Source organism: Bombus vancouverensis, chromosome 5, assembly GCF_051014615.1.
Source record: "Bombus vancouverensis nearcticus chromosome 5, iyBomVanc1_principal, whole genome shotgun sequence".
In the NCBI taxonomy this organism is placed as follows: Eukaryota; Metazoa; Arthropoda; class Insecta; order Hymenoptera; family Apidae; genus Bombus; species Bombus vancouverensis.
Genome location: NC_134915.1, coordinates 12,335,273 through 12,362,837, shown reverse-complemented (window position 1 = coordinate 12,362,837; position 27,565 = coordinate 12,335,273). Strand labels below are relative to the sequence as shown.

Genomic DNA, 27,565 nt, shown 5'->3' with positions numbered 1-27,565 from the left:
TACTGATTGTGATATAACTTAAACCAAATTGTAATTTAATCGTAATTCCTTCCTTTTTATATATATTTATTTATAATTTTTCATACATCCATCTACATCATAAAATAAGAATATGATTTGTTGCAAAGATGAAATATATAGCATCAAATACCAAATGTGTATTGTAATACAGTTGGGATGAAATAATTTTCTAATCCATGCTTTCTCGAATTACATAACTTCAAGTCATTTGTTTATTACCATCAGTATCATTTGTTTAGGGTTTTATCTGGCGTATTCCAAATATAGTTATAGGATAGATTATTGAAATTAATATGTATGTCTTCATTCATGATTCGATAAAATAATAATATATTTTGTACAATATAACAATATTTTACAATTATAATTGTTCATTTTTTGAAAATAAATAGATTTTTCTGAATTGATTCAAAACGTTATGTATTTTTATATATAAGTAATATAATTGTGTTAAAAATCGAATGTTTTATTATTTTTGCATGTATAAATAAAATTGTTTTGCTTAAGTTATGTATAAATTCAATTGAAAATACTTGTATCATAATTACAAAGAAATTATTGCAAATATTCGTTTTTTTTTTTAAATACGATTCATTTCGAAATACATTGAAAATATACGTTGCCATCTTTACTTAGTAAATCGTTGACCAATCGGATCACTTTCATAAGCAGCCATTTTACTTTCGCTACGGTCGCACGAAGCGTGAGTCGAATTCTACCGAACACGGTGTAGTTTCAAGCTATCGCCTGCAACGCAGGTTTTGCTGATTTTCCGTACAAAAATCTCTTTGCTAGGGTAATAATTTGATACAAAGTAAATCGAAGAAAAGTTGGAGGATGGTTCTGGCAGAGAGAAACTCAGAAAATGTTAGAAATGGGCGCAGATCGAGGGGCCCCAGCCCTAATGGACAGACGGAATCTTCGAGCGAAGAAGACGGAGGTACTAATTTCATATTGCACTTCAATTAGTATTATAATTAGCGTGATCTTCTTAATCCTTATTTCAATCGATATATCATAAATATACAATAACTCTAAGAATATATTCTCCTTTGGAAGTTTGCATACTTTTATATTGATCGAACGCGAAAATCCGTAAGGATCTTCAAACAGCGCGCCCCACTTTTCCTCTTTTTAAGCTTCTCCCATTTTCAGCCAATTCCTGTGAATATCTCTATGAAACAATTTTAATTCACTTTTTCGGTATTATTGAACTTTTATTTCTATATATCGTTGTAATAATATATTATTTTTTTTAATCGAACTAAATGAAGTATAATTGAGTCTTTATATATGTAATTGTGTATTAAAATAATTTGTAGCTATTACTGTATATTATCAATAAAATATAAATTAAAAAAACATTTTTGGAACTTCATGTTTTAACAAACTATACAATAAGTTCACTTATATTTTTCCATTAATTTGAAATTTCTATATTTTTAAAAAATTATAATTTCTTTAAGTTCCAGCAGAGAAAATCCGTGTTGGGAGGGATTATCAAGTTATTGTTCCAGAATTTGTTCCAGTCAGTGGTATGTTATTTAAACAGAATTATTAATTTCAGGTTCTTTTTACATATACATTGTAATTTAAAAAAAAGTTTCTTTCAAATTCATATTTTTACTTTCATAATTATATATTTTATATTTTAGAACGCCGATTAGATCAGTGTCCTGATAGAGCATTATTGGTATGGTCTCCTACTACTGATATACCTGATCAAAAATGTAAATATCAACTGTTTTATTCATTTGATTTTTTATAATACATATATCATACAAATTTCTCTTTTCTTTATAGTGGATGAATATATCATATTAGCAAAGGAAAAGTATGGCTATAATGGAGAACAAGCATTAGGAATGTTATTTTGGCACAAACATAACTTAGAGCGTGCTGTATTAGATTTAGCGAATTTTACACCATTCCCTGATGAATGGACAGTAGAGGACAAAGTTCTTTTTGAACAAGCATTTCAGTTTCATGGGAAAAGCTTCCATCGAATTCGTCAAATGGTAGAATCTTTCCTGAATTAAAAATTAAAAAATACAAGAATTATATAAAAAATTGGTAATTTTTTTGTCTTATATTTACAGTTACCAGATAAATCTATTGCCAGCCTTGTTAAATATTATTATAGCTGGAAAAAGACACGGACTAGAACATCACTAATGGATAGACAAGCAAGGAAACTAACGAGTGGTGGGAAAGAAGGAGAAAATGGTAGTGAAAATGGGAGTGAATTAGGTTCCAATACAGACAGTGAATCAGAAGAAAAAGTAAGACATATTTTTCAGATATTTAACAAATGCATGCACTTGATGTCCATGAAAAAGAATAAATTTTCTCTCTCTCTTTCTATCTAGAATAATATTTCATATTATAAAATATCATAAAATATCAGTTTTTAAATATTTTAGTAATTACAAATATAAAATTGTGTTTTATTAATTAGAATAACAAATTTATTTTCGTTGCTTGTTAACTTTTTTTACAAACAAAGTTAAAGCTTTTTGTTTCCATTTTAATTTTGCTATCTTTTTTTATCACGTTATGTTAAGTAAATTAACGTTTGTGCTATTGCGTGTGGTAGTGTTCTCCTCTTGCTGCATTTTAATGCCATGGCACTGGCTCAAAATCGTACATATCTAATATGCAGTAATATGCGTCTAAAAAATGTATCCACACGGTAACGTATTCCATGCGGTGAATAATACGAAAATGATAAAAACACTGATCTACAATTGGTAAAAATTATCAGAACTATGAGTTAAGAGACGAATATGGAATGAACTAATATAATATAAAAAAATGCAACTTAGATACATTAATATTAAACTTCTATTTTTTGTATCTTAATAATTTTCTGAACTATTAAAAAGATCTATATAACATCAGTAATACAAGACTAAAGCTAGTTAAATTATCGTTGCATCGTGTATGAACGTAAATGTGGAACGTTCTAGAAATGGACGATCCACCGCGGAATACGTCGTGGAAAGAACCAAGCTGTGCCAGGAAGCCAAGGCACTGACGCCAAAGCCCCATCCGACTCGGAAAACGCCCCTCAGGTTCAGGTACTCAGCCTAAACCTTACCCTGTTGCATAGCATAGTATGCTTATTATATTTTGCTATTATTTTTACCGTCCCGTATTTATTATTTCTCTGCCCTACATATTTTTTTTTTTATTTATCAAAAAGAACAAAATTTTGCGAAAGTAATCTACATAGTAGAATTGATAGGCTGAAACCTTACTGAGGAAAAAATGTTGAAGCCCAAAAATTATCTAATACAAGGGAGATCTAAATATCTCATGAACTTATTAATTCGAAAGAAATTATTGGCTTTTTATTACTTAAAAGTTTGACTAAAATAATAAAACTATAAAAAGTTCGGAGCTTCTAATTTTTTATGGCGGGCCGAATTAACGTTTCTAGATAGAATTTTAAATACTCTCATGTATATATTTCATTCTTTTCGTAATAAAAAATTTCTAAAGATTAGTTTAGTTACATGTTAGATAAATATTAACGGATGGAAAGGGTGGGGGGATTGTCAGAATATATTTTAAAAGGGTATTATGTGTTGTAGGGCTCGTGTAGCAACTGTGGCGTTGCTTGTCATAGTGTTCGTGCGACGCCGAAAGGACATGCGTGTCACAGCTGCTATCTGCACTGGAGGTCAGTGAGCGCAAGTTAAATAAAATTTCAATAATTGAGAAACTATTAGAACTTTTCTTAAAATTAGAATGTTCATGCATATATTTCATCATGAATTAAAGAATTATAGGAAATTAATTTTATATATTTAATGAGTAAAGTAATAATACATGTATCACAAAACTTTTTAAAATATACTTTCATAAGAATGCATGAGCATTCTTATTTATGTTAGTTAATTTTAAAGGAAGTTCCAAGAACAAAGTAATTGTAGATCAGATATATCACTGATAAGAAAATATTAGAAGTATACATTACAAATTTATTTAAATGATTTAGGCGAACTGGTGTAGCAAGACCATTAAGTTCCATGCCAGGTCGAACAAATAAAAGAAAACCACCTCGCGGTCTCGTTGTTAATCACGATGATTTAGCAGCATTGGCTGGTCAACCCAATCAAGCAAACAACAGTTTACAAGCGATTGACACCGAAATTGTTAGCCTAAAACGCCAAGTACGTTTTACAATAAAATAATATGAAACGTGTGGATACATTTTTATATGGAAAATCTATATAATTTATTGTTCGATTAAGAAAATCTGAGTTAGCTGAATAAAATTTTTAATTTTAATACACAGATACAATCAAACAAACAGCAAGTAAGCGCATTGAAACGTAAAACAACTGATGGTATTGATGATTTACGACCACCGGAAGTATCCAGCCGTATAAATGCTCGTTGGACAAATGATGAATTGCTCTTGGCCGTTCAAGGTGTCCGAAAATATGGGAAAGATTTTTCTGCGATTGCTGATGTAATCGGAACTAAAACAGAAGCTCATTTGCGGTCATTCTTTGTAAATTATCGACGAAGGTATAATTTAGATGCTGTCTTGAAAGAATATGAAGCTGAAAATGGTCCAATATTAATTGACGATGAAAAAGAAGAAAAGGTAAAATATTTACAACTTATTCTGCTTACGTTATTAGTAGATATTATTGGATATCAATGTTTCAGATGGATGTGGATCAGCCTAATGAAACAGCAGAGTCATCTCAAAAAACGAAATCATCCGTAGGTCTTGGACAAACTGCTAAATAACAAATGACTATACTTTTGAATACCGGCAAACGCGAAAAGAATAATCACAGGCACTTTGATCATCGATAATATTCTGTAAAAGGTATTTGTTCATAAGTCAGTTTGCAATTTTTATTTTTAATTTTACTACGTTATGCAATACTAATGCAATACTGCATTAGAAACATCAACTACAAGCAACAGTTTTCATTGAACTTATCCGTGAATCAATAATTCATAGAAAGGAATAGGAATAAATTAATAGGAACAAAAATATGTGAATTTATTTAGCTAAACTTAGTTTTGCGTATGTCTAATATGGATTTTATTAAGCAATATGGAAGAAACGTAATTCTATTAAAGACATCTAGTATATAATTCTAAGCATAGATAAATTAGATTAAAGATGAATACATCCAAGTGTGAATAATAAGTATGTCTGCAACATCCATTGTACATAATCATGGATGCATAATAAGTTTCTTTCAAATAAATCAACTGTATTATGTAGCATATAATATTTGTAGATATACATAAGGGACATCGAAGTCCCATTTTAAATGAAAGTAATTTAAAAAACAAAATTATTCACTTTAAACGAAGAAAGATTCAAACATTAATAAATGAATGAAAGATTGATGCAATTGTAAACATATTGAAAAAATGCTATAGTTTACAACATTCAGAAAGTCAGGTATGGTTCAGTAACTTCGATTTCATATGCGAATAATCAACGGTCTTCAACGATTTTTTATCTATGCTCAAATATTAACTAGATATTATTCTAACGATTTGTCGCTACAATGAAGCTGTGTTTGTATTAATTTCAAGTTTTGCATGCACTTTATGTCGACTTATATCCTGTATATTTAATTTTTTATAAAATGTTTATAAAAAATATACATGATCTATGTTACGAAACTTAGAGTAAAAAGAATATATAGATAAGAACAAAATATAGAGAGCAATCACTTATTTATATTCCATTTATGTAAAATGTTCTTAAACAGTTTTCATGATTATTTTGTAATTCTATAAATCGGAAAAGAATTCTTGTCTTGTGCCTATGCATTTTTGGGCGTATGAAAATGAAGGAAAGAACAGTAAAATTTAAAAATATTCAATTTTAAAAATTGAGAAGATATTTCTCTTCTTTCCCCACTGCTTCCTATTTATATAATATGTATTCAAAGTATAACATTGAAATTTAGCGAGAATTAGACAATCTTCCATTCTTTATTAAAGTAAATAAAAATTTGGAGAACAAGAGAAATTCTTCCAACTTTTAAATTTTTCATATAATTGATTATGAACACTTGAAACTGTAACAATTTCATACTGTTCAAATCATTCGCACGTATATTATGATTCACATCATTTGTGAAGGTACTAGCAAAAATTTAATGCAATCATTGCCAAGTTATTTTACGTAAAAATGAAATCAATGATCGCGTTGAATGATATATTATTAAAAGAATAATGCTCAAGGAAATAATACAATTTCATTCACATTTTAACAAAAAATATTTAATATTTTATTAAAATACATCACAATAGAAATTTTTTTATTAGTTTTATAGAATATCAAACTTGAGAGATTGAAAATCGAATATATCAAATTGAAAAGAATATATTTTTATGGCTTGCTGCTGCATACTCAATCCATGTGTATAAAAAACAAAAAGAAAAAAATAATGGTTCCTGATATTTCTATTGTATTATGCAAAATTATGTGTATACTAAAATTGTCTGTACTTCAAACTGACGGTGCTCCTATATTTAAAAGCACAACATTTTGTACTCCTATAAAAAGGGAGTATTTTACTTGTATAATAGAAAATTATATTGAATAATTTTAATTCGACAAAATCTTTATACAAAAAAAGGTGTTTTTTATAAATTTGCCGAAATGCTTGTGTAATCTTAAATATTCGAACAAATAAGTGTATGTATATTAATCCGTATACACAATTCTATCTTAGAAGAAATTATGTCGTGAATTTTCTAGGTTTTAATAATAATTGTAAAAGATATAAATTTAGTTTGGAAGAAATAATTATTATTAGACATCATTCTCAAGATAAACTTACTTCCAATGATTTTTTACTGTTTTGCGAAAGAACATTTAAACATCATATACCTGTAACTTTGCTTATAGTTTCATGTGTACATCCACATTTACTATTAATAGCAATAGCAATAAGACCGTTAGTTTAATGTTTGTCTAGGGTAGAGTCTACTACTTAATGTTAACTGTTTGAGTCTCAGAGGTCTTTGAAAAAATAGGGTCGAAAAATCCCGAAGAGCGCGATAGCGTTTGTCTTAATCAATTGCGAAGAGAAACAAGCGGCGCAATAGCGCTCATCATATTTGTTATTTTTATGAAATATTATATAATTTTATTAAATTATATTATATTTTTATGAAATTATTATATATGCATACTATAAGTTTATAAATATTTCAAGTTTTGTTCAATGACAATTATTGAGAAGATAACAATGAAATACAAAGTACCATTAGTCGTCCGTAACGTTCAAATGTACTGGGACTTTTCGACACAAAATCTAAACAGCGCGATCACGCTACTTGGGATTCAAACGGTTAATAAAAAAAAAACACTCGCAAGCGTGTGTGCACGATTTCTTTAACAAAAGATGGTATTCTTGAAAATGATTATGAGATTAGGTACACCGTAGAAATTATTATATAACATGGATGTAAATAGAAATGATCACCAAAGAAATTTACTATAATCGTTAGTGACATATCACGAAGGCGGATGAAATAGCCGACAAAGACTATCTCGTCAAACAAATAGTTTGCAAAACTCAAATGAAAAAGTATATAGTACGATTAGAAGTAAATAGAAAATGATTTGAAATCTTCTGTTCTTTTTTTAATACAATATTCCATTCAAGCATAATGTAATGATTGTAAAATATTAAAACTTTTAATGAATAGTACCTACATAGAAAAGCATTTGAATTTACTTGTGTAATAAGTAAGGAAAAGTTAACTTTCAAAAATATTCAATGAAAAATAATCTGTTATGTTCTGATCGTTTTCATATTTTTAGTACGTGCAATTTTTTCACACACGAAAGCATGGCGCAGTGTTCAAATATATTATTAAATATAAGCTTTCATAGTTTAAGATTGAAGAAGGAAGTCACATTCAAATATTTTGCTATGTGGATGTTCTCTTTTCCTGCTAAAGGAACTTCTTTCTTCAATACTTCTTTAATTACGAATGCATTTAAACAAAAGATGATGGGCTGTCAGCGAATAAAGGATGTTTCAAACGAATGAACTTGCTTGATGTCCAGATATACTTTTGAAATTGAATTTTTGTAATTTTATATATACTATATATATTGCCAATTATTAGAATGTTTGCGTAAGGTTGTTCTGATAATTCATGAAGCACATTGACGTTATACAATACTTTTAACTTGCACGGACAACAAAATTTTAGTTTAACGATTAGAAATATTATGTATTTTGAACAATATTACGATAAATTTACTACATTTGATAACATTGTGTAAGGGTGTTAATTGTAGATACGGTAAAGTATGAACAATGGGACATATTAAAGGATGAAAATTACACAGTATGTAATATACATATATTCTATGATCGTTCAAAATTTTCTAATATTTTAAGGCAATTAATGTAGCATAATGTAAATATGAAGTTACAAGCTTCGTGAATGTATACACATTCATATGTCCGTAAAATGTACAGATGTATTTATTCAGAACTACATATTAAATATTTCTTGTGTACTTTGATAGGCTAAAAAGCATTTATTTCGAGACACCCTAATAAAAAAATGATAAGTATCTAGTTATAAAGAGTAATCCGTTATTGCTTATCGTTTATTCATTAAAATTGTACATTACATATTATTATCAGCTATAATTCTGTATTACAATTTTTTGTTTCATTAATAAATAATTTACATACTTAGTATTTAAAATAGTTTCTAAATTCATATCATCGAAATAACATTCTCGTTGCAGTTGATATTTCGATTCATGCGTTTCATTATCGCATCCTATCGTACTATCTTTTGTAGAGTAGTTATCATGGCTGTGCTCCTTTCGTTTCATGTAATAGAAACAAAGATTTAGAAACTTCGACTCTTCTCTATAAAAAGGATTATCATCATGGTAGAAAGGATTTTCAATAGTCGTGTTACTATCAAAATACTTAATACTGTGTGTGAACAATTTTACGAAAAATAGATTCATATCGTTATCCGTAGGAAAATTTAATTTTTCGAGCATTACTTCGGATAATAGTCTTTGATATATAAGTTCATCATGCCCTAAAGCATTATATTCAGTATTAATTGTCTGTAGAACATGCGCCCTTAAATTTTCCGCAATAATTTCGCGTATCTCTGTAATTTCATCTTTCAGTAGAATTAAACAGCAATGTAAAATACTTAATTTAGTTTTGCTTGTTAATTCTGCAAATCGATGAACTAAGAATTCCATAAGTTCAACTGCGATTCGTCTCATGTGTTCTTCTTCATGAACACTTAATTTGAGTGTATGGGATAGTACTTCGTCTATCATTGCCTCGTTTCGAGAAAAAATTATCAATATGCATTTTAAACTCCATAAATTATAATATCTTACAGTTTCTAATTTTTCAATAAACGAAATTTCTACTATTTTCGTAATATCTAATTCATTTATATCTAATAGCGGCCAATGCTTCAAAGTTTTCAAAATGTAATTTATCATTGCATTTAAAAGTAGTTCATTACATCCGTATTCATTCAGCAATACACGTTTGAGTAAAATTTCCAAAATTGGGATGCTATGTGACACGTGATTTAAGAAAGAAATACTTTGATCGATACAAGGGGAGTACAAAATTTTATGCAAAATATCAATATTAACGTTATTAGTACGGTTTATATAGTCAGCATATAACTTTGTAGAAAGGTCTACAAATTGGAAAAATCCTGGTTTTATTTTCTCAGAAGAGAGTAAAAATCTGTTTCCGTTAAAAATAAATATGTCTTCTTTAGATATCTCATCGGAAATAAATTCTTTTAGTTGTAAAAATAGCATTTCAATCATGTAACATATTTGTGAGCTACATTCTCCTTTCGACATATTACTCCAAATTCGTAATATTTTTCGAAATCGCAGCCATTCTGGAGATTTTTCTAATCCACGATCAGCGTATCGCTTAACATTCGAACACACATTTATACTTTCAATTTCAACGGATAATTTTTCTTTGAGAAATTTCATAGTTAACAAATAACCATGGATTAAATTAACACTCTGGCATGAAGAAATATCGCATTTTAATTTCTGAAGCTCGAGTTGAATTTGTAAAAAGTCTGTTAATGCTGCATATGCCTTTGCAGCTAAGAATCTAACATAGAAAATAGGATTTCCAATCAGTATATAAAGTAAGTATTTTACTTTTGATACATATTTTTGCGAGGAATAATCAATTAAGTTGCAAGCACTACATGAAAATTTCGAAAGGAGTATAAGAATATGAACGATATTCGAATGTAAATATAGAGCAGTAGAGAACCTTGTAAAGGTAAATGAAAACCTATGTAATTCTTTCATGGCATAGTCTGCAAGTAGTGGATAATGCGTAACAAAATGATTAATGGAATAACCATTTCCAAAATCTAAGGTATCCCCATAACTTTGGCCTATTAATCTTGGAACTATCGAACCAAATAATTGTAGACTTGCATTTCTGATAGTCCATATTTCTGATTCCAAATATTTAAAACAAGTTAGCGAAATTCTTTCCATATATGGAGTTAACTGTGCGTTTATTTCTTTATCAGCTACTAAAGCCCGTAGAAAATATAAACGTCTTGCCCATGGAGAATCGTGTTGAAATTCTATGCTCTTCAAATTCTCATCAGAAACATTGTCCAACAGGTCTAATAATTTTTGTACTGCAAAATGCAAAAGAGGTCTATCTCGTCGATTATCGCTAACGACAATTCTATGAAACATAATTGATAATCCAGCACCTCTTCTGGTAATGTTTAAAGAATCCATAAAATTATTTTCTAATATACGCAATATATGTGTTTTTGGCAAATTAGAATACTTAGCTTCTTTGCACAAACATCTGAAATGACATAATCGCTAGATATTTAATTTTCCTATTATCCTATCAATATGAATTATACCTCGTTAATTGTCCAATTGCTGTACCCGCTGCTTCCACTACACCTTTGTGTCTACATCTGAGTAATACAGTAATGATAACATTTGCGGAACGTTTAACTGTATCGTCGGAATACATTAATGTACCTATTTCACAAGCTATTTCACAGGAGACCTACATAGAAAATATGCTTTATTATCTTACTTTTGTTTACAAAGAGATATATTTATTAAAATTAAACGATAAAGGTTAAAACTTTTACCTTTAAAGACATCCAAATGCAAGAGATGAGTACCTGATGTGCAGGAGTTAAACTTAAATCATCGAAATTGATGTTGTCTATCTCACTATTTTTAATAGCTTCGTTAATCGCTAATCCCATTTCTGCGAACGACGACGAATATTCTACAAATTCAGTTACAATTTCATCTAAGGCAAGATATATTTTAGACTTCAATGAAATTGAATAAAATATACCTGTATTTTTGGATTTTGAAGAAAATATATATAGAAAAAAATCTGTAGCATCTTCCAATAGATACAATATTTTTTCAATAAATTCTGAAGATATATTAGAACTTTCTTGACCATTTTGAAAAGCAATATTTAATAAAGCAGTCATCACGCCATAAAATGGTTTATTTTGAACAATTGCCTTTAGTACATCTTCTTTCATTTGCATTAACTGATTTGTAGCTTCATTAAACAAGAAATCCGAATATTTCAACTGATCATTATAATCCTTATGATCTTGTAAAATATTCAAAGGCAACCATTTTACTAAAATTGACATAAGAGCCGCACCACTTTCAATTTCATAGAATTTAGAAGAATTACAATTTTTCAATGCCGTGTGAAATAATATCTAAATCAATAATGTCCTTTTTTTTTTTTAATGAAAAACCAACTGTTGAGAAAAAGATGAATAATTTCTTACCTGCTTTTCTACATGAGACAAAATATCTTTATTGAAATAATTAAGAATAATAGAAGCAGCTAATTGCTTGACATCAAGTGCAGAATCTAGTACAAGTCTTAATAAGATAAATAAACTCCTTCTGTTTGTGAATTTCCAGTTTCCAGTTATTATTAAATGTTTTTCCAGCAATGAAATGCACAAAACATTTTCGACATTGGACTTATTTGTGACAAAGCCATTGGTAAATGATAGCATGGCTCTATACAAATTTAAGCCTAGAATTTTTCTTTGATAACAAGAACCAATTTCAAAACAATCCAAAAAGAATTCATGCAACCAATGTGTAATGTGGTACACATCTTGTATACTGTTTGAATTATTATCACACATTTTTAGAACGTTAGTATAAAATATTTTAAAATATTTGACAATCCCATCTCTCATGTACACTGTTGTACTATTTGCATTGTGCCATAAAAAATGTTGTACTGTAAAAAACTGATCTCTATTTTCATTGTATAATCTAGTTATTTGATAACAATTTATGGCAAATCCATTCAATCTTATGATTTCTTTATTATGATTTATATAACATTCTATCCTTGCTTGTTGTGGAAGATCAATATGCATTTCACAAGCCAATTTTTGGAGATGTGAACGTAAAAAATGTTCTCTTATATCTGTGATTAAATTCCATAAATAAGGTAAAAGATTTCTGTACTTTTTAACAACTGGTTCAAGCCAATGTTTGTAAAGTAACTGAAGAGCATTATGATTTTCACTGAAATTAAATATCCATATTTTGACACTAGAATTTTCCATTATTTGTAAAAGTTTGGTAGTTTAACTCACTTCTCTGGCGATTCCCAATGGTGAAAGAGGTAGTTCATTATATCTCCAAAGGCTTCTTTCCATTCATTTTCGCTTAATTTTTTTATAATAGCAAGATAAACTTTTGTACCAGCAGAACGCAAATAATATTTTGTTAAGCTAGTACATAAAGAAAATAAAAAGTCATAAGATGTAATAATTTTGATTTTGTCCAAAACTTCGCAAATTTCCGCAAGTATATCATATTTTAATTCGTTCTGCCAAGAAATTGTATTGACACAATGCTTAAACAGATACTCCAAATATCCATTATATTTGTTTTCCATGATTTTCAGGTACATGTTAAAAATAAGTGCCGAATTTTGCTTACTAATGTCATTGATAGCATTACACCAATTTGAAAAGATAATTGCTTCAAGTCTCTGCTCTACTTCAGAATATGTATTCCAAAAAGTTGTGTCTATGGTTCGTTGCAACCACATGTATAATATTTTGTATGCAAAATAAGAATGTTTAGTATATCTTATACAATGCTCAAATATAACATCGAAAATGAGAAAACAAATATCATTAGAATATATTTTACTGCAATTTACTTGTAAATACCCATAAGCGCAAATCAGTTTAAATAATCCGGATTCAACAGTATTATACTTTTTATTGAAGATGTATACTTCATTATGTTTAAAGCTCAAAAGATTTGTAAAAGTTTCTTTTAGAAATACTAAATTAGATTGCATTGACAATAAAGCAAAAAATGTATGGGAAGCCAACAAGGTTCTCTCTCTTTTTATTTCTGTATTCGAAGCAAAAGCTCCTATAATGTGTATATAAACTGGTTGCCATTGTTTTAAATGTTCATCATTCCAGGATTCTTTGCATGATGAAGCAAAGCTTATCAGTTTCTAAAAATACAACAACAAAATACTTTATGTTTATGTAAAGTAATCTAATAGACATTAATCGTTTTAAATGAAATTGTACATTAATAGAATCATAAAATACTAACTCTGAAAATAGCAGTGTCTTCTGCACATGTTTGTAACTCTTTGATTACATAATTCAATTCCATATTTTTTGTACACATTTTGTTATTGTAATTTAATAACAGAAGATTCAATTTAATAATTATGTATATTATATATATTTTTGTACCCTAGTCATACGTGTTTGTATTTGTTGTTTGGAAATTAAAAACTGCTTTTGAAGTTTGTGCAGTTGCATCAGATTTGTCTGTTTTGTCTCCATCAAGGCTGCATGTCCTGCAATTAATATGTAATAATAACATTCTTTAAAATTTTGTTTTTTAAACATAAAAAATTAATAGAAAACATAATTAATGCCTGCAAAACCATAAAGAAAGTTTAAAAATTCAAAAAATAATGAATTATTGGTTTAAATGTAAATAAGCATATCATCCAGCAGCCATAAAATTAGCCTCTATGTGTAAAATAATTGAGAAAGCAAATATGATCTGCTTTTAATATAATGGATTAAGGATCATCATACAATATAAGAAGACAATATTGTTACTTGCATTTGTTTTATTATAAGTAATAAAAATAAGAAAACTTAATTTGGAAACAATTTAATAGCTATTAGTTCAAATGTAATAAATTATAAATTACAATTGCTAAATTAGTTTTATATTTTATGTTGCATTTTGTTCTTCAGGAACATACCCCCCTTGTTCTAGCTGCTCTTTGAATTTCAAGTACTCTCGTTTACGATCAAAGTGTTTTACCTAGTAAAAAGTAATAAACATGAAGATTTAATGAAAGAGAGACAGGCATTACATATAGGAAAATTATTTCCTTTACTGTTACTTATTATACTTCATAAGTGAAAAACATAATATTACAATTCTTCAATTATTATAATAAAGTACAAAATTTACCCATAGTGCAGGACAAAACTTTTCATATTGATCTCTAAATTTTTTACACTCTGTTTCTGTTTTGCCATCATCAAGACACTTCCAATATTCATCTCTATGATTCCAACATTTTGCACGATCTTCTTTACTTGGAAAAGACATCCTAAAATAATCCAATTTGTATATCCAATTATATATTACATATTTATGCTTTCCTTTTTTAAATCAATATGCATTCCTTTCCTTTAGCTTTACAAACTTATTAAATAAATTTTTATGTGTTTTTAGTAAAAAAGAAATTACAATGTTCCAACTCAAAAGAATTAATTTGCACTTACCTATATTATATATTGTAGAACTGAAACCTTTTCGGAATTGAATAAATTTTCACTTACAAATTCAAAATGTGTTACAAATACTTATTTTTACAGAAATTAAAAATAAGAACCTTAAAATAAAACAAAATGATTACATAATCTTATAGCACTATAGTGTAATTTATACACCAAAAATCATAAGAAAAAATTGAACTTTTTTATTTTTTAATTTAAAAACGACTTTCAAAGATATAACTTAGTGATTTAATTTTTTAATTTATTATATTGAATATAATTTGTGTTATAGGTTACTCAGGACAATAAATTCCATTTTATTAAATAATTTATAAAGTTTTTAATATTATAAAGGCATATATACATAAATAAAACAAGTAAATTGAAATTTGTATTATTTATGTATTTTACCTTCATATAAACGTAGATTACTTTATTTTTATGCTAATAGTGGAAAATAGAAACTAACCTGTCTATTAGTTTCCTTAAGATAAACCATGGAGTACTACAACACAAGATTATATAAAATTTTGTTGTATTGAATTTACATTCGCTTTTTAAATTACAGATATATATAATCCTTATTTTTTTAATTTATTGTAAAATAGTATGAATATTCAACACAAATAAAGAGTCCTTGCAAGCATAATTTATTATTCTTAATGTGTACAGTCAAAAAATAGTACTTTATCATTTAAATTAGGATAAAAAATGAATTTTAATCCAATTATTTTACAAATAAAAAAGCACATGGGTATCCATATTTAATATTCCCACATGTACTTACTTACTAAATGGAAATGATATCAGTGTTGCCAATACCCATATATTAATTTGTGATTTTTAGGAATGAGTTTTATTTCTAGCTAAATTCGTATAAAAGTGGTAATACACTATCAATAAAAAATTAGAAATCTATTAACGACATTGATACCGGAATGAATTAAATTGCCACATTTATACTGTTAACATATAGCTCTGCCATTCTTATTTTATTGTGTACACACATACAAATACATGTGTATTAATATTTAATAAGTAACAATTACAAATTTCAGGTTCACAATGCAACATTCAATTTAATATGTGAAGGATGAAGCATTCAACATTATTAATTCAAATATATTATATATCACGCATAGTAGTAAAAACATACCAAATTTCTTTATACAATGCCAAAAACAATTTCCTATTTAAAATACTTCAATAATTAATAGTGTTAATTGCATCATCCTATGTACTTAAAAAGTGGAAGGTAATATTTTCTATGTAAGATAAATTATAATTAAAACTATAACAAAGCATGTGAACAACATTCCACCAACTAGGATAAATCCATCCTGTCTTGCTCTCTGCTCTATTAGTCTCATTGTGGTTTGTGAAAGTCCTAATGTATTCCCAATGTCTATTAATTTCCTATGAGCCCCTTTTAAAGTTATTCTTTGTGATCTCAAACTATCCAAAATACTACTACCACTTTGAAGGAGATCATCCATACCACTAACTGCATTTCTTAAACTATGATTGTGTTGTACATTATGATCTATCATAATATCAACATGATCATTTGTGGTAAATGTCCTAGACAGCAATGCTTCCCTTTCAGCTTCTTCTCTTTGTTTTCTAATCATTTTGTTGCGCCATGAATTTAAAGCAGCTGTGAGATGACGGCTGTCATATTTCAGTTGATCCACGCGCATTTTAGCATTCTGTCTTTGAGATATAGGGCCTTTACGGCATAATACATCTAATTTCTCGCAATTACTGAAATGTAAGAGTATGAAATTGTATATTATTATTTCATAATATTTTTATAAAATACATGTATACATGCAAGCAAAATAAATGTATCTATGAATTCTACATAGATCTATGACTTCTTTATATAATTACCTATATAAAAAATAAAAGTTTTTTTTTTAATAACTACCTGTTGATGAGGTTTATTTTTGATTCTATGTTGTTTTCTATTTCTTTTACATCCAGGTTAGGCGTTTTTTTCTCAAGCTGTGAGAAAAGATGTTGTGTTTCTTGGACCAGTTTGTTTGTTTGATGATATAGGGTTTCCATACTTAATAATAAATAGTTCCATTCGTATTTCGACAACTCGTGTCGGACCGTGTGCGAAAGTTATGACGTGTACGTATAAATACTACTGTCACTGTCAGATCATCAAATGGGATATCTGTAACAGTGGTTATCAAAATCTATCAGAGGATAACTTCCAATAACTTTTAGATAGAATAAAGATAATAGATCAAACTTCAAAAAGCAAATAAATGAAGAGGGCCAAATATGAGACAGGCTAAAGAGAAAACTCAAAATGTTAAGATACATTGCACATATAAATAAAGGAGCGGACCCTGGAAACCATGCTAATACTATACAAATCATTGATAAAATCGGTAATAGAATACGGAATTAACATATACTTTCCAACAGGAAACCATTAAGCAAAAAACAGAAAAAATATAAAATGCAGAATAGCCATGCGCTATAATATAACAACGCCAATCAACGTGATGAATGCAGAAGCAGGTATAGAAAATGGACATAGAAAATAAAATCGAATTAGTAACAAGAAAGTACACCATTAAGAAAAAAGCAGACTCCATAGAATAGAGATATAAAGATAGAGTGCGTGAGTGAGCTGAAAAAAAATATATGAATAGAAAGAGAATGCTGCATAGAAGCCCCTTATATTCTTGTCTAAAAAGCATACATATTGGTACTTCGTACGTCGTACAGTAAATATGGAAGTGTAAAACCGGTAAACGAGTGGCGTCAATGAGCGTGCCTGATTAGACAAGCACAGATAGGCCCTCTATGCAACATTCTCTTTCTATTCCCATATCACATCTACCTACACGGTAACATATGACTCGCGCACTTTATCTTTATTCTATGGCAGATTCATACAGCGCGACACTAGGGAGAATAAAAGACATAGTAGATATCACCATTATAGACACCCACACAAGAAATGATTATACAATAAAAATCTTTAAAAAATAAATCTGCTCATGGTGATTTTTTTATTTATTAAGTCATGAAATAACTATAAAATTTTCTTTTTTTTAATCAAAAATAAAACAATTCTTGTCTGCTTGAATGAAACGGAAAGTACTGACATCTTTAGGTTTAAATCGTATATAAGACATTTTTGTAAGTCAATGAAATTTATGTTGGTAAATATAATTAAAAGATTAATTAATCTATTGGATGTGTAATTTTTATTGCATAATAAAGTTTACACAACTTTTTTAAATTTATAGTGAGTTACTTATGACCATGATATATATTGGCTGAGAGTGATAACCAAATTGTGTTTGTCGCATGTAATACCTTCTAAAAGGAAATCTATCGTTCTTACAAATGGATATCGGTGAATTATTATCGTACAAAGTAAGTTTGTAAAACCGTATTTTTTATGATACGAAAATTTGTATTATCTAAAATTTTGATGCTAACCTAAGTACACACAGTACATACAAGTTATTTTTATTTGCTATTCTGTGTTCATTTCGTATAGCCACCAAATACACCAAAACGACCAGTAGCAGGAGAAGAAGATGATGAAGATGAGTGGGAAAATGCTAAGAAACCTAAAAGAGTAATTAAAACTCCATATCATGCACGTCAAAGGCAACAGAGAGAAATCGAAGTGACTCCAGTTAGAAGCAGTGAACCTCCTACGCCTATCAGAGCTGCTTTACCTTCACCAGCAAATGATGTTGTTGAACCACAGCTGACAGAGAAAGAAAAGCAAGATATATTAAAATACGTAGAAACTGAGGCTCCAGAAATAGAAGCATTAGATGAAGCAACACTAAAGAGAATGGTTCTTCTATTTGAAAAAAGGGCTCTTAGGAACCAAGAAATGAGAGTAAAATTCCCTGATCAACCAGAAAAGTATATCATTTTCTAACATTATGCATGAAAGATCAAGCTTAAAATATAAGATTGAAATTATATTTTAAAATTTAATAGATTTATGGAATCAGAAGTAGAACTGCATGAAACTCTCCAAGAACTTCATGTTGTTGCAACAAACCCAGATCTATATCCTTTAATGGTGGAATTAGGTGCTGTACCTTCACTGCTTGAATTATTATCTCATGAGAATACGGATATAGCAGTTGGTGTAGTGGACCTTCTGCAAGAATTAACAGATGTAGATATTTTACATGAAAGCCAAGAAGGTGCTGATACATTGATTGATGCTTTATTAGAACAACAAGTTTGTGCTCTTCTTGTACAAAACTTAGAGAGACTGGATGAATCAGTAAAGGAAGAAAGTGATGGAGTTTATAATACTTTAGGTAATAATTATTGTAAGTTGGTGAGTACCTTACTTTGAAATTAAAGTAAATATTACGGTACATTTTTTTCAGCTATTTTTGAGAATCTCTTAGAGTTTAGGCCAGAACTGTGTGGAGATGCAGGGAAACAAGGATTAATGCAATGGCTCCTAAGGAGAATCAAAGCAAAAACACCATTTGATGCTAATAAGCTTTATGCTAGTGAACTTTTATCTATTCTTTTGCAAAACACACCAGAGAATAGGTTACTTCTTGGTGAACTTGATGGAATTGATGTGTTATTACAACAATTAGCGGTAATATTATTTGTATTTTCCCTTTTTCTATATATTTTTTGTATTTCTTTCTTTATATTTTACTTATTTTTATACTTTTCATACATTTTTATGTGCTTTTAAAATAATTTCTATTAATTTTAGTATTACAAAAGACATGATCCTCAAACAGCTGAGGAGCAAGAAATGATGGAAAATTTATTCAATGTATTATGTTCAAGTTTAATGGCAACTGTAAACAGAGATAGGTTTTTAAGGGGAGAAGGACTGCAACTTATGAATTTAATGTTGCGAGAAAAAAAAATGTCTAGGAATGGTTCTCTTAAAGTAAGTAGCAGGTTAAAATTTATATTTAATTTGTTTCTTAATATCGATAAACAACAATGTTATATTCTAGGTATTAGATCACGCAATGAATGGCCCAGATGGAAAAGATAATTGTAGTAAATTTGTTGATATTCTCGGATTGAGAACAATATTTCCTTTATTCATGAAAACACCAACAAAAAATCGGAAGAGAATGCTTACAGCGGAAGAACACGAAGGTAACTAAACCATGAGAGATTTTCCTTAATTACGTTTGTCTACGATATTTTCACGAATAATTATTGTTGTAGAACATGTAGTATCAATTATAGCAAGTATGCTGAGGAATTGCAAAGGTCAACAACGTCAAAGATTGTTGAGTAAATTTACGGAAAATGATTACGAGAAAGTGGATCGATTGATGGAGCTCCATTTCAAATATCTTGAAAAAGTGGAGGAAGTTGAAAAAAATACAAAGGTTAGTAAAAAGATATAAATTTTGAAGATATTTTATTTGATAATATATTTAATGATATAGGAAGATGAAGATGAAGAAGAATCGTACCTGAGAAGATTAGATGGTGGATTGTTTATTTTACAATTAGTAGATTATGTATTATTAGAGGCGTGTACCGGTTGTCCACCGGCAGTTAAGCAACGAGTAACACGAATTTTAGCTCAAAGAAGAGCATCTTTAAAAACTATAAGGCATATCATGCGAGGTATATTTTTTATTATAATATTTTAGTATTATTTTATTTGCTTTTAATTTAATTATTTTGTTTAGAATACGCGGGAAATCTTGGCGATGCTGGAGATTCGGAATGGAGAGAAGCAGAGCAACAACATATATTGCAATTAATCGATAAATTTTGATGTATACTTTTTAATGAAAGAGTTAAAAACTTTAAGCTTTTTGCCTTTTTGTAAATTTTTTCCAGAAGTAGCAATCCTATGGATATCTATCACATGTATAAAATATATCATTAGAAATATTCATTTTTATATGCAAAGATTAAAAGAAGCGTTTGTAAAAAATTAAATGAGTGTCATATATTTTATCGCAGTTTGTGTACAAGTAAGTTGTGAAGTAAGCACTAAATCAAATTATACGACGATTAATCGATTTATTGTTTTAATTCATATCAAGCAACATGATTGATAATGCTATGTTGTACGATAGCGCGTAAAGCCTTGTATTCAAAATTTATAATTGATTTTAGTTCTCCGAAGAATTTTTTCACCCACTGATGAAATATTTCGTAACGATATCATAGATGCACGTTAATAAAATGGGTGAAAATAAAGCAGTGATCACAAGTCGTTATTGTTTGTATCATGTCAGTTTTGAGCAAGATAATCCCAAGTTTAATCGATGTTGTCCATCCATACGAATCGGAAGATACCGTTTATAACTTTCAAAATTACTACGGCGAAATTCTATTATCGGGCTGTTTGTGGAGGAGCTGTTATCGTAGAAAAAAATTTGGTTTTTACGAAAAATTCATTGTTGACAGTGGCTGTGTGAAATACTTTCATCGATTCAACGATCGTGACAACGTATTTCATTGTCAGAAATACTTTTCCTATTTCGAGTTCATCATTTGTCAAGTAAGTACAAGATTCTACTTAAATTTCTCAAAATTAAAAATGACGGGTCAATAACCCGGTGTATACAATACGAACATCACAACTACGAATGATACGTGTATCTACCACGTAATTGTGCTTCGTACTTGACACTCTGTGGCAAATCTATATTTATGGTAAAATTTAACATTTATTTCGTGAAATTTATAATTAAATGTAATAAAAAAAGAATGCGCGCGTTTTCTCTCAGACTCACCGTAACCATGGTAACCCACGTGGACGCATGCGCTTACAATTGGTATGCTTAATCGTAGTACCGTGTCTTCTCAGTTCTATATCAGTTATAGTCGTACATGCACTTATTAAGACTGAAAAGAGATGTTTAATTAATCGAATTTAACGTTTACTATCAATCACGTGTTCAGAATCTACAGTGTTCACACATGGTATTCTAGCTGTCTGTTTCGAATGTGCTGCCAAATAGATATGTGTTATGATATGTATAAGTGGGGAGGAGGGGGTCAACGTTCGGTGAACGATCGATCGCGATTGGTTTAGCCGCCCAGCTCTCTACCAATCGGAGCGCGTGCTGCGCCCTAACATGAAAGTCTGCTGCACGAGACAGGCCAGTTTGCTGTTGCAAGCTTCAGAGGTGCGGTTGTTGGTTGTGTAAGCCGGTTCGCGGTGTTTTCGCTGTTTTTAATTTTCACGTTTTACAATTCACCGCATAAAGTTGAAGACACTTGTCGCAGACATGCCGAGGAAAAACGATATCCGTGCGTGATGCGAGTGGTAAATTTTGTGCACCCATTTGTGTTGCAATTACGACCGACTGAATTTGAAGAAAACTGTTACGAGAAAGTGTCAATTCCTCTGAAGAAACAACCACGGTATGTCACCTGTCAATTTCATCCCTTGTTTTACGATTAATTCGTGCATGTTATTGATTGGTATCGTGCTCTGGATCGGAGCGTGCGTACGTGCGTGTACCAGCATATTTACGAACACGTATTGTGATTCAGAAATTCAAAATTATTTTATGAATGGTTTTTCAATATTTATATGACACTCGATGTTTAGAAAATATTGCAACACACCATTCATTATGGCATAAGTATGTACAGTTTACTTCATCTTTACATTTTCTTGTTGACTGTATACGTATATGCGTATCCTTTTACCTAGCATACATATCCAAAAAAGAGTTCATAGAAATTAGCATTAACGACTAGTGCCATTTATAAAATCGTCGCATATTTATAATTAGCTATCATCCGGTATATTATAAATTAAGCTTCGATATTATGAGATTTTACGACGCAATCAACCAGACAGTCGATTGAACCATGTTAATATTCCATCGAACAACATTATCATACACTCATCTCTGGTGCTAACTTGTTCCTCACATCGCATTCCTAAAATAAACGCTTTTTACGGTGTCGTTAAAATTCGTAGTATGTAGTTTCTGTAGCACGGTTGAAAACGAAGTTTTCGTTTCGCTCGCCATAAAGAAGGGAAGGAAAAAGAAGGATAGAAGAAAACGATATCGAATGACGGTGATCACGCGGATAATTTTATAATTCCATCTGTGTATTTGACACCGTGGATTAGCATTCCGGCGAGTTGTTAAACTGTGTTCTAAAATTAGATCGTTTCAGATTTATCTGTGAAGCTTATTTGCGCGATTCTAATCGTTGCAGTCTGGATTGTCTGTAATTCGGCCGATAGTCGCGCGTGAGGCTCGCGCATGTAATGAACATTGGATAATTTTCGTTCGTAGGGCTTCTTCGTTCTCTCGTAACGTAACTCCAGTTGAGCGGTGTCTTCTTGCTACTCAAAACCAATTTCGCGATTGCGTACCTGACGCGATTGTGTATTGGTGACGTAACATTGCTTCTTCCGATTTGTTGTTACGTGCACGTGCCGCGGAGCAATGTTCGTCACGTGATCGCTGGAGCTACTGCTCAGTGCTTATTCAATAGCTCCGTGTAAATCTCTGAATTATTCAAGGTCATTTCCCCCATTATAAGTTTGGAGAAAAGATTTATCATTATTTTAGGTCATTAAAAAATTTTAATCGATTCCTACATCTTTATTAATGATAGTGCCTAATCGACTAGATGTGTCTAAAATTAAAAATTTTGCGTTTAAACTATTCTCTAACTTAACTGAATGTTTTAACCTAACTTAATTGAGATTTAACACAAAACTCTAATCCAAATTTGGGAAATTTGGTAATCTAATTGAAACTTTAACTTAACTTACCTGTAAATTAACTCAAAACTACAACTCAAACTTACCTTCCTTTGTCCGCGAACTGAACGCTGTTTTGTGAAAGTAACATTCTGCACTGAGTTCAATATAACTTCTGAAACAGAAATAATTTTTAGACCGGCCGTTCTCTCAGTTCAAAACTTGTATCTTTTTTGTTCTACTTGAGTAGTATTCGAATATAGATTACAAGGATGAATAAAAAATTATTGGCGCTTCGAAACGAAATTTAGTCAAAAAAGAAATCGTTCTTTTAATTCTAGCATTTTTAGGTTACATTAATTCTCTTAATGGGGGGTTATCAAGTTCAAAGCAACTTTATAGCGCAAATAACCGCGAGAGGATTCTTTACTGTATAAATTGATAGGAGTGAATCATTCAGGGGTTGAGTTATCTCTTTCCTCGAGGGATACGGTAATTATTTCTGTAAATTACATGCTCTTGTAGCTTAACCACGTTGCGTAGTTGCACGTCACTGGAAAGGGGAGAAAAAGGGAGAAAGTTGGGAACTTTTTATGGTTTGGAACGGGACGTGAAGTTGCATGTAAAATTCCCCATTAATATGTTTAAAAACCTGACGAAATTTTCTCGACAGAAATTAAACGATTGAATAGCAAACGAGCAGATATTAATCTCAAATGAATACGTTGGTTAGTTTTGACATTGGAAAACGTTTAGATAAAAAACACGATAGAAACGATACAAAAGTTGCGAGGTTGAAAATTTGTTGGTTCTGAGATATATAGCAAAGGTTTTAATCCCTTTGCCGTGGTTTATCGATTCTCGTCGGTGCAGAATGCACGCTAGTGCATCACTATGAATGCTGCGGACGACGTGTGACCTTGAACGAGTGGCTCGCGAAATCCAAATAGAACCCGGGCAAACAAACCCTATGGTACTTTTCAAAGCGATAATAGTCATTTTTCTGTTCTGTTTTAAATAGTTTTAATATTCACCTACTTACATCTTCACCGTCACTTTCCACCCTTTTGTACGAAGTTTGTCTTCGTCTCTTGAAAATCCTCGAATTTTTGTTTCCATGTGATCCTCTTCTTGTTTCCATGGCTGATCGACCCACGGGTATTTAACAGTTTCTTTAATTAACTTATAAATGGATTATATTATAGTTTAAAACGTTGTTTTTAATTAGTTCATATTGCTTAATTGCTAGGTTTAAAAAGTTTCACCTTTCGAAAGGATTCGAAAAAACGTTCGCACGGTTGTTCGTCTCGAAAAGAGCGACGTGCCTTGAGAGAACGGCGGGCTGCGGGTAGATTGAAATACTTATTTAAGGAGGATCCAATTAGGCTGCCATTCCTGGAATTGCCGCGGCCAGGTTTACGCCATTATCGATCAAACTGTCCCAGATTCGCGAATTCTTCGTTGCTGAAGCGTTCATGCACAACGCTCCGGCTATCCTGTGCGCCTATAGTCGAAGCTTTCTGTTCAGTCTTGATAAAATCACCACGTAAATACTTGGCTTCTACCATTGAAAAATCCCTTTTCATTTCTCGATCGGTTTTCCCTTGTTTTTTTCTTTTGGTGGAGATTAAACGAGAAAACAATTTAATTTCCGACTTTGTCCTCGAGTTTGATCCGTCTATCGACAAGCAAAAAAAGAAAAGAAATATGACTGAAGAGCGTCTGAGAAATTTGGAAAGCTCGTTTCTTTTATGCTCGAAGTAATTCGAGGCTGAAAGCGGTCTGGAGTCGAGTCAATTAGCCAGAAGTGGATGGAAATCAAGGGTGGTTAAGGAATCCCTCTTACGAGCGACTTTTTCCCACTGATTCTCTTCGCATGGAATCTATTTTTTTCCTTTTTCCCAACTCAACCCCGCTCCTCGTCTGCTCTCTGAAAGTTCGTGTCTGAAAGGCTCGTGTGGCCACTCAAGTCGCGAAAACGCTGAGCGAGCTACTCAAGAGCGACGAGCGAGCACGCCTGGTTGGGACGTGTAAGCCGCTTTCGCGAAATTTACGCTAATTTTTAGGTCAGATACGCGCCAAACTGACTATTAATTTCGAATGGTACCCATGGATGATCTCTCATCACGAAATCTTGCTCGCGCGATCGATCTACTTTCACAGAGAAATTTGCATAGGACATTCAGCGAAGTTTCTATACCTTTTACAAAACATAGAACTTTTACAAAATGTGGAAGAGACGAGAGAAAGTGAATAGCGTCGAGAGAAACTGTTGATGAAGAATAATCGGACAACAATCTATCAAGATGAAATGTAACATTTAACTAATCGATAAACAAATTGGTAATAATTAAGATTAGTATAGTTTCGGTAATTAAACGTAGAGGTCCCAGTTTCTCGTCGATCAGCTGATCGGTGAAGAAACGAGTCTTTTGAATAGCAGCCAACGTCCTCGTTACCATTGTTCGGCTCTCTCAATGTTCCCAGCTTCTTTTACGTACCTTTCGACGAAAACATCCCTTACAATCCAGCCTTGTTGTTTTATTCGTCGGCTATTTACTTCCCGAAGTTTTTGAACGGTACTGTGGTGAAGAAATAATCGTACACAGGCTGAATCGAGCGTTTCTTTTGCAATCGGCCGAAGGAAGACGAATACGGGATTATGGTCATTTCAGGCGGTTACATCACGCGCGTTCATTCCCCGTCGAATTACTCGTCTTCGATGCTAACCCTTTTTCCTTGATTTTGCAATAGTCGTGTTGCATTAATTATGCGCTTCCGTGGGCAGTGGCATGCGCGAACGTCGAGAAACTACCACGATTTGCATGCACACTATTGCACACAGTGGTCGATTATGTCATCGGACCAACGCGGAGGAATTAGTCGGACAATGTTATCTTTGCGCCTCGAGTCATCGTGAAGACTCCGTCTTGCTATTTCAATATCAGGTGTGTCTTGTTTGATTCATTGGCAGCAACCTCTTCTAAAAGTAAAGTAGAGTAATTCTTTGTTTTACCCTGCTATTATTCTCGCATCTATATAACCTGAAATGTCAAATGTCATACGTGTCACGGTTATTACTATTATTTTCTATAAGAAGTTAAAAGTAGTTTTGTTTATCCGATAGCAGAATTGCAAGAAGTCTTCGCGTTAAAGATATACGTAACTATTCTCCGAGTTCTTTATTCTTTTACCATCCCCTTTTTACCCTTTTACAACATAGCTTAAGCTGTCGTGGATAGTATTACATGTACATATTTTCTGCGTATGACGTCAAGATGTCGGAGAAATAGTCATTTTCTAAATTCATTCTGAATTTCTCGTGATCTTGTTACACTGTGAAAGGGTTAGTAGTTTAAAAAAAACAGGTGTATTAGAAACTATAGGAGACTTCTGTAGGAGGTAATAGTTAGTACACGTGGTCCGAATTTCGGATAACTTTTGTGTCACCCCGTGATTTTTCAGTTGCACGTGAGTACGTAGAAGGGGAGAGAGAGAGAGAGAGAGAGAGAGAGAGAGAGAGAGAGAGAGAGAGAGATTCTGTGGCGTAGAAATCGCGAAAGTGAACGGTTCTGGTCGAGTTCCCATGGACTTTCTAGATCAAAGAGGTCCGACGATTCGCGCTATTTTGCATGCGTGTACGGCTCCACTGTGTCGTCGTCACACAAAGTGGTTTAATCGAGCTTACCGACAAGAAACTCGCCTCTAATCGTCAAGAACCATTCCTCGACTGGTGATTTTCTTGCTTCGAAATCTCTCTGTGGTAGCCACTTTGTGCATTGGCCTCTAGTTAGATACTTTTTTTTAATGGTTTGGCTAATTGCGGAAAACGCAGAACCAGCATTCGAGGGATTCTATTATACGTTGGTAATGCGTTTCCCGTGGCACTTTGCGACTACATGAGACACAAAGAGGTATTATAACATGATACAATGGCATTATAGTGTAAAGACAAAGGCTGATCTCGTTTAGCTTCCG

At 31.1% G+C, this 27,565-nt stretch overlaps 5 protein-coding genes across 10 annotated transcripts in view; 3 read left to right on the top strand and 2 right to left on the bottom strand.

Annotated features, from left to right (window-relative positions):
* The first annotated feature begins 712 nt into the window (after positions 1-712).
* Positions 713-8,557, top strand: CoRest (REST corepressor). 2 transcript variants are annotated; one of them, XM_033332893.2, is made up of 10 exons: positions 713-961; positions 1,488-1,556; positions 1,677-1,751; positions 1,825-2,039; positions 2,121-2,303; positions 2,991-3,101; positions 3,618-3,706; positions 4,025-4,199; positions 4,325-4,639; positions 4,705-8,557. In XM_033332893.2, exons 1-10 carry the CDS (start codon positions 859-861, stop codon positions 4,786-4,788), a joined length of 1,419 nt encoding a protein of 472 aa, XP_033188784.1. In that variant the 5' UTR covers positions 713-858; the 3' UTR covers positions 4,789-8,557. The 2 variants fall into 2 exon arrangements, with proteins under 2 accessions (XP_033188784.1, XP_033188785.1); XM_033332894.2 differs by lacking the exon at positions 2,991-3,101.
* Positions 8,545-15,667, bottom strand: LOC117156129 (tRNA (32-2'-O)-methyltransferase regulator THADA). 2 transcript variants are annotated; one of them, XM_033332887.2, is made up of 8 exons: positions 15,368-15,667; positions 13,700-13,952; positions 12,712-13,595; positions 11,878-12,640; positions 11,418-11,805; positions 11,203-11,345; positions 10,963-11,114; positions 8,545-10,901 (listed from the first exon to the last, which is right to left on the bottom strand). In XM_033332887.2, exons 2-8 carry the CDS (start codon positions 13,775-13,777, stop codon positions 8,684-8,686), a joined length of 4,626 nt encoding a protein of 1,541 aa, XP_033188778.2. In that variant the 5' UTR covers positions 13,778-13,952; positions 15,368-15,667; the 3' UTR covers positions 8,545-8,683. The 2 variants fall into 2 exon arrangements, with proteins under 2 accessions (XP_033188778.2, XP_033188777.2); XM_033332886.2 differs by having other exon boundaries at positions 11,203-11,805.
* Positions 15,668-15,854: 187 nt separating this feature from the next.
* Membrin (Golgi SNAP receptor complex member 2) lies at positions 15,855-17,893 on the bottom strand. 3 transcript variants are annotated; one of them, XM_076618777.1, is made up of 3 exons: positions 17,875-17,893; positions 16,829-17,083; positions 15,855-16,662 (listed from the first exon to the last, which is right to left on the bottom strand). In XM_076618777.1, the coding sequence occupies exons 2-3, from the start codon at positions 16,966-16,968 to the stop codon at positions 16,164-16,166; spliced, it is 639 nt and encodes a 212-aa protein (XP_076474892.1). In that variant the 5' UTR covers positions 16,969-17,083; positions 17,875-17,893; the 3' UTR covers positions 15,855-16,163. The 3 variants fall into 3 exon arrangements, with proteins under 3 accessions (XP_076474892.1, XP_076474891.1, XP_076474890.1); XM_076618776.1 differs by lacking the exon at positions 17,875-17,893 and adding an exon at positions 17,766-17,843; XM_076618775.1 differs by lacking the exon at positions 17,875-17,893 and adding an exon at positions 17,331-17,437.
* LOC117156131 (beta-catenin-like protein 1) lies at positions 17,478-20,712 on the top strand. Its single transcript, XM_076618774.1, has 10 exons — positions 17,478-18,086; positions 18,174-18,303; positions 18,431-18,810; positions 18,889-19,220; positions 19,293-19,516; positions 19,640-19,822; positions 19,893-20,040; positions 20,113-20,279; positions 20,340-20,523; positions 20,589-20,712. Exons 2-10 carry the CDS (start codon positions 18,274-18,276, stop codon positions 20,675-20,677), a joined length of 1,737 nt encoding a protein of 578 aa, XP_076474889.1. The 5' UTR covers positions 17,478-18,086; positions 18,174-18,273; the 3' UTR covers positions 20,678-20,712.
* A 1,302-nt stretch (positions 20,713-22,014) lies between these two features.
* Positions 22,015-27,565, top strand: part of LOC117156130 (uncharacterized) — a 38,533-nt gene continuing 32,982 nt past the window's right edge. The window contains exon 1 of one of the 2 annotated variants that reach the window (XM_033332891.2): positions 22,015-22,281. The gene's annotated coding sequence lies outside the window, so the exon portion shown is untranslated. The remainder of the gene's footprint in view (positions 22,282-27,565) is intronic. The other variant, XM_033332888.2, reaches the window with a different exon arrangement.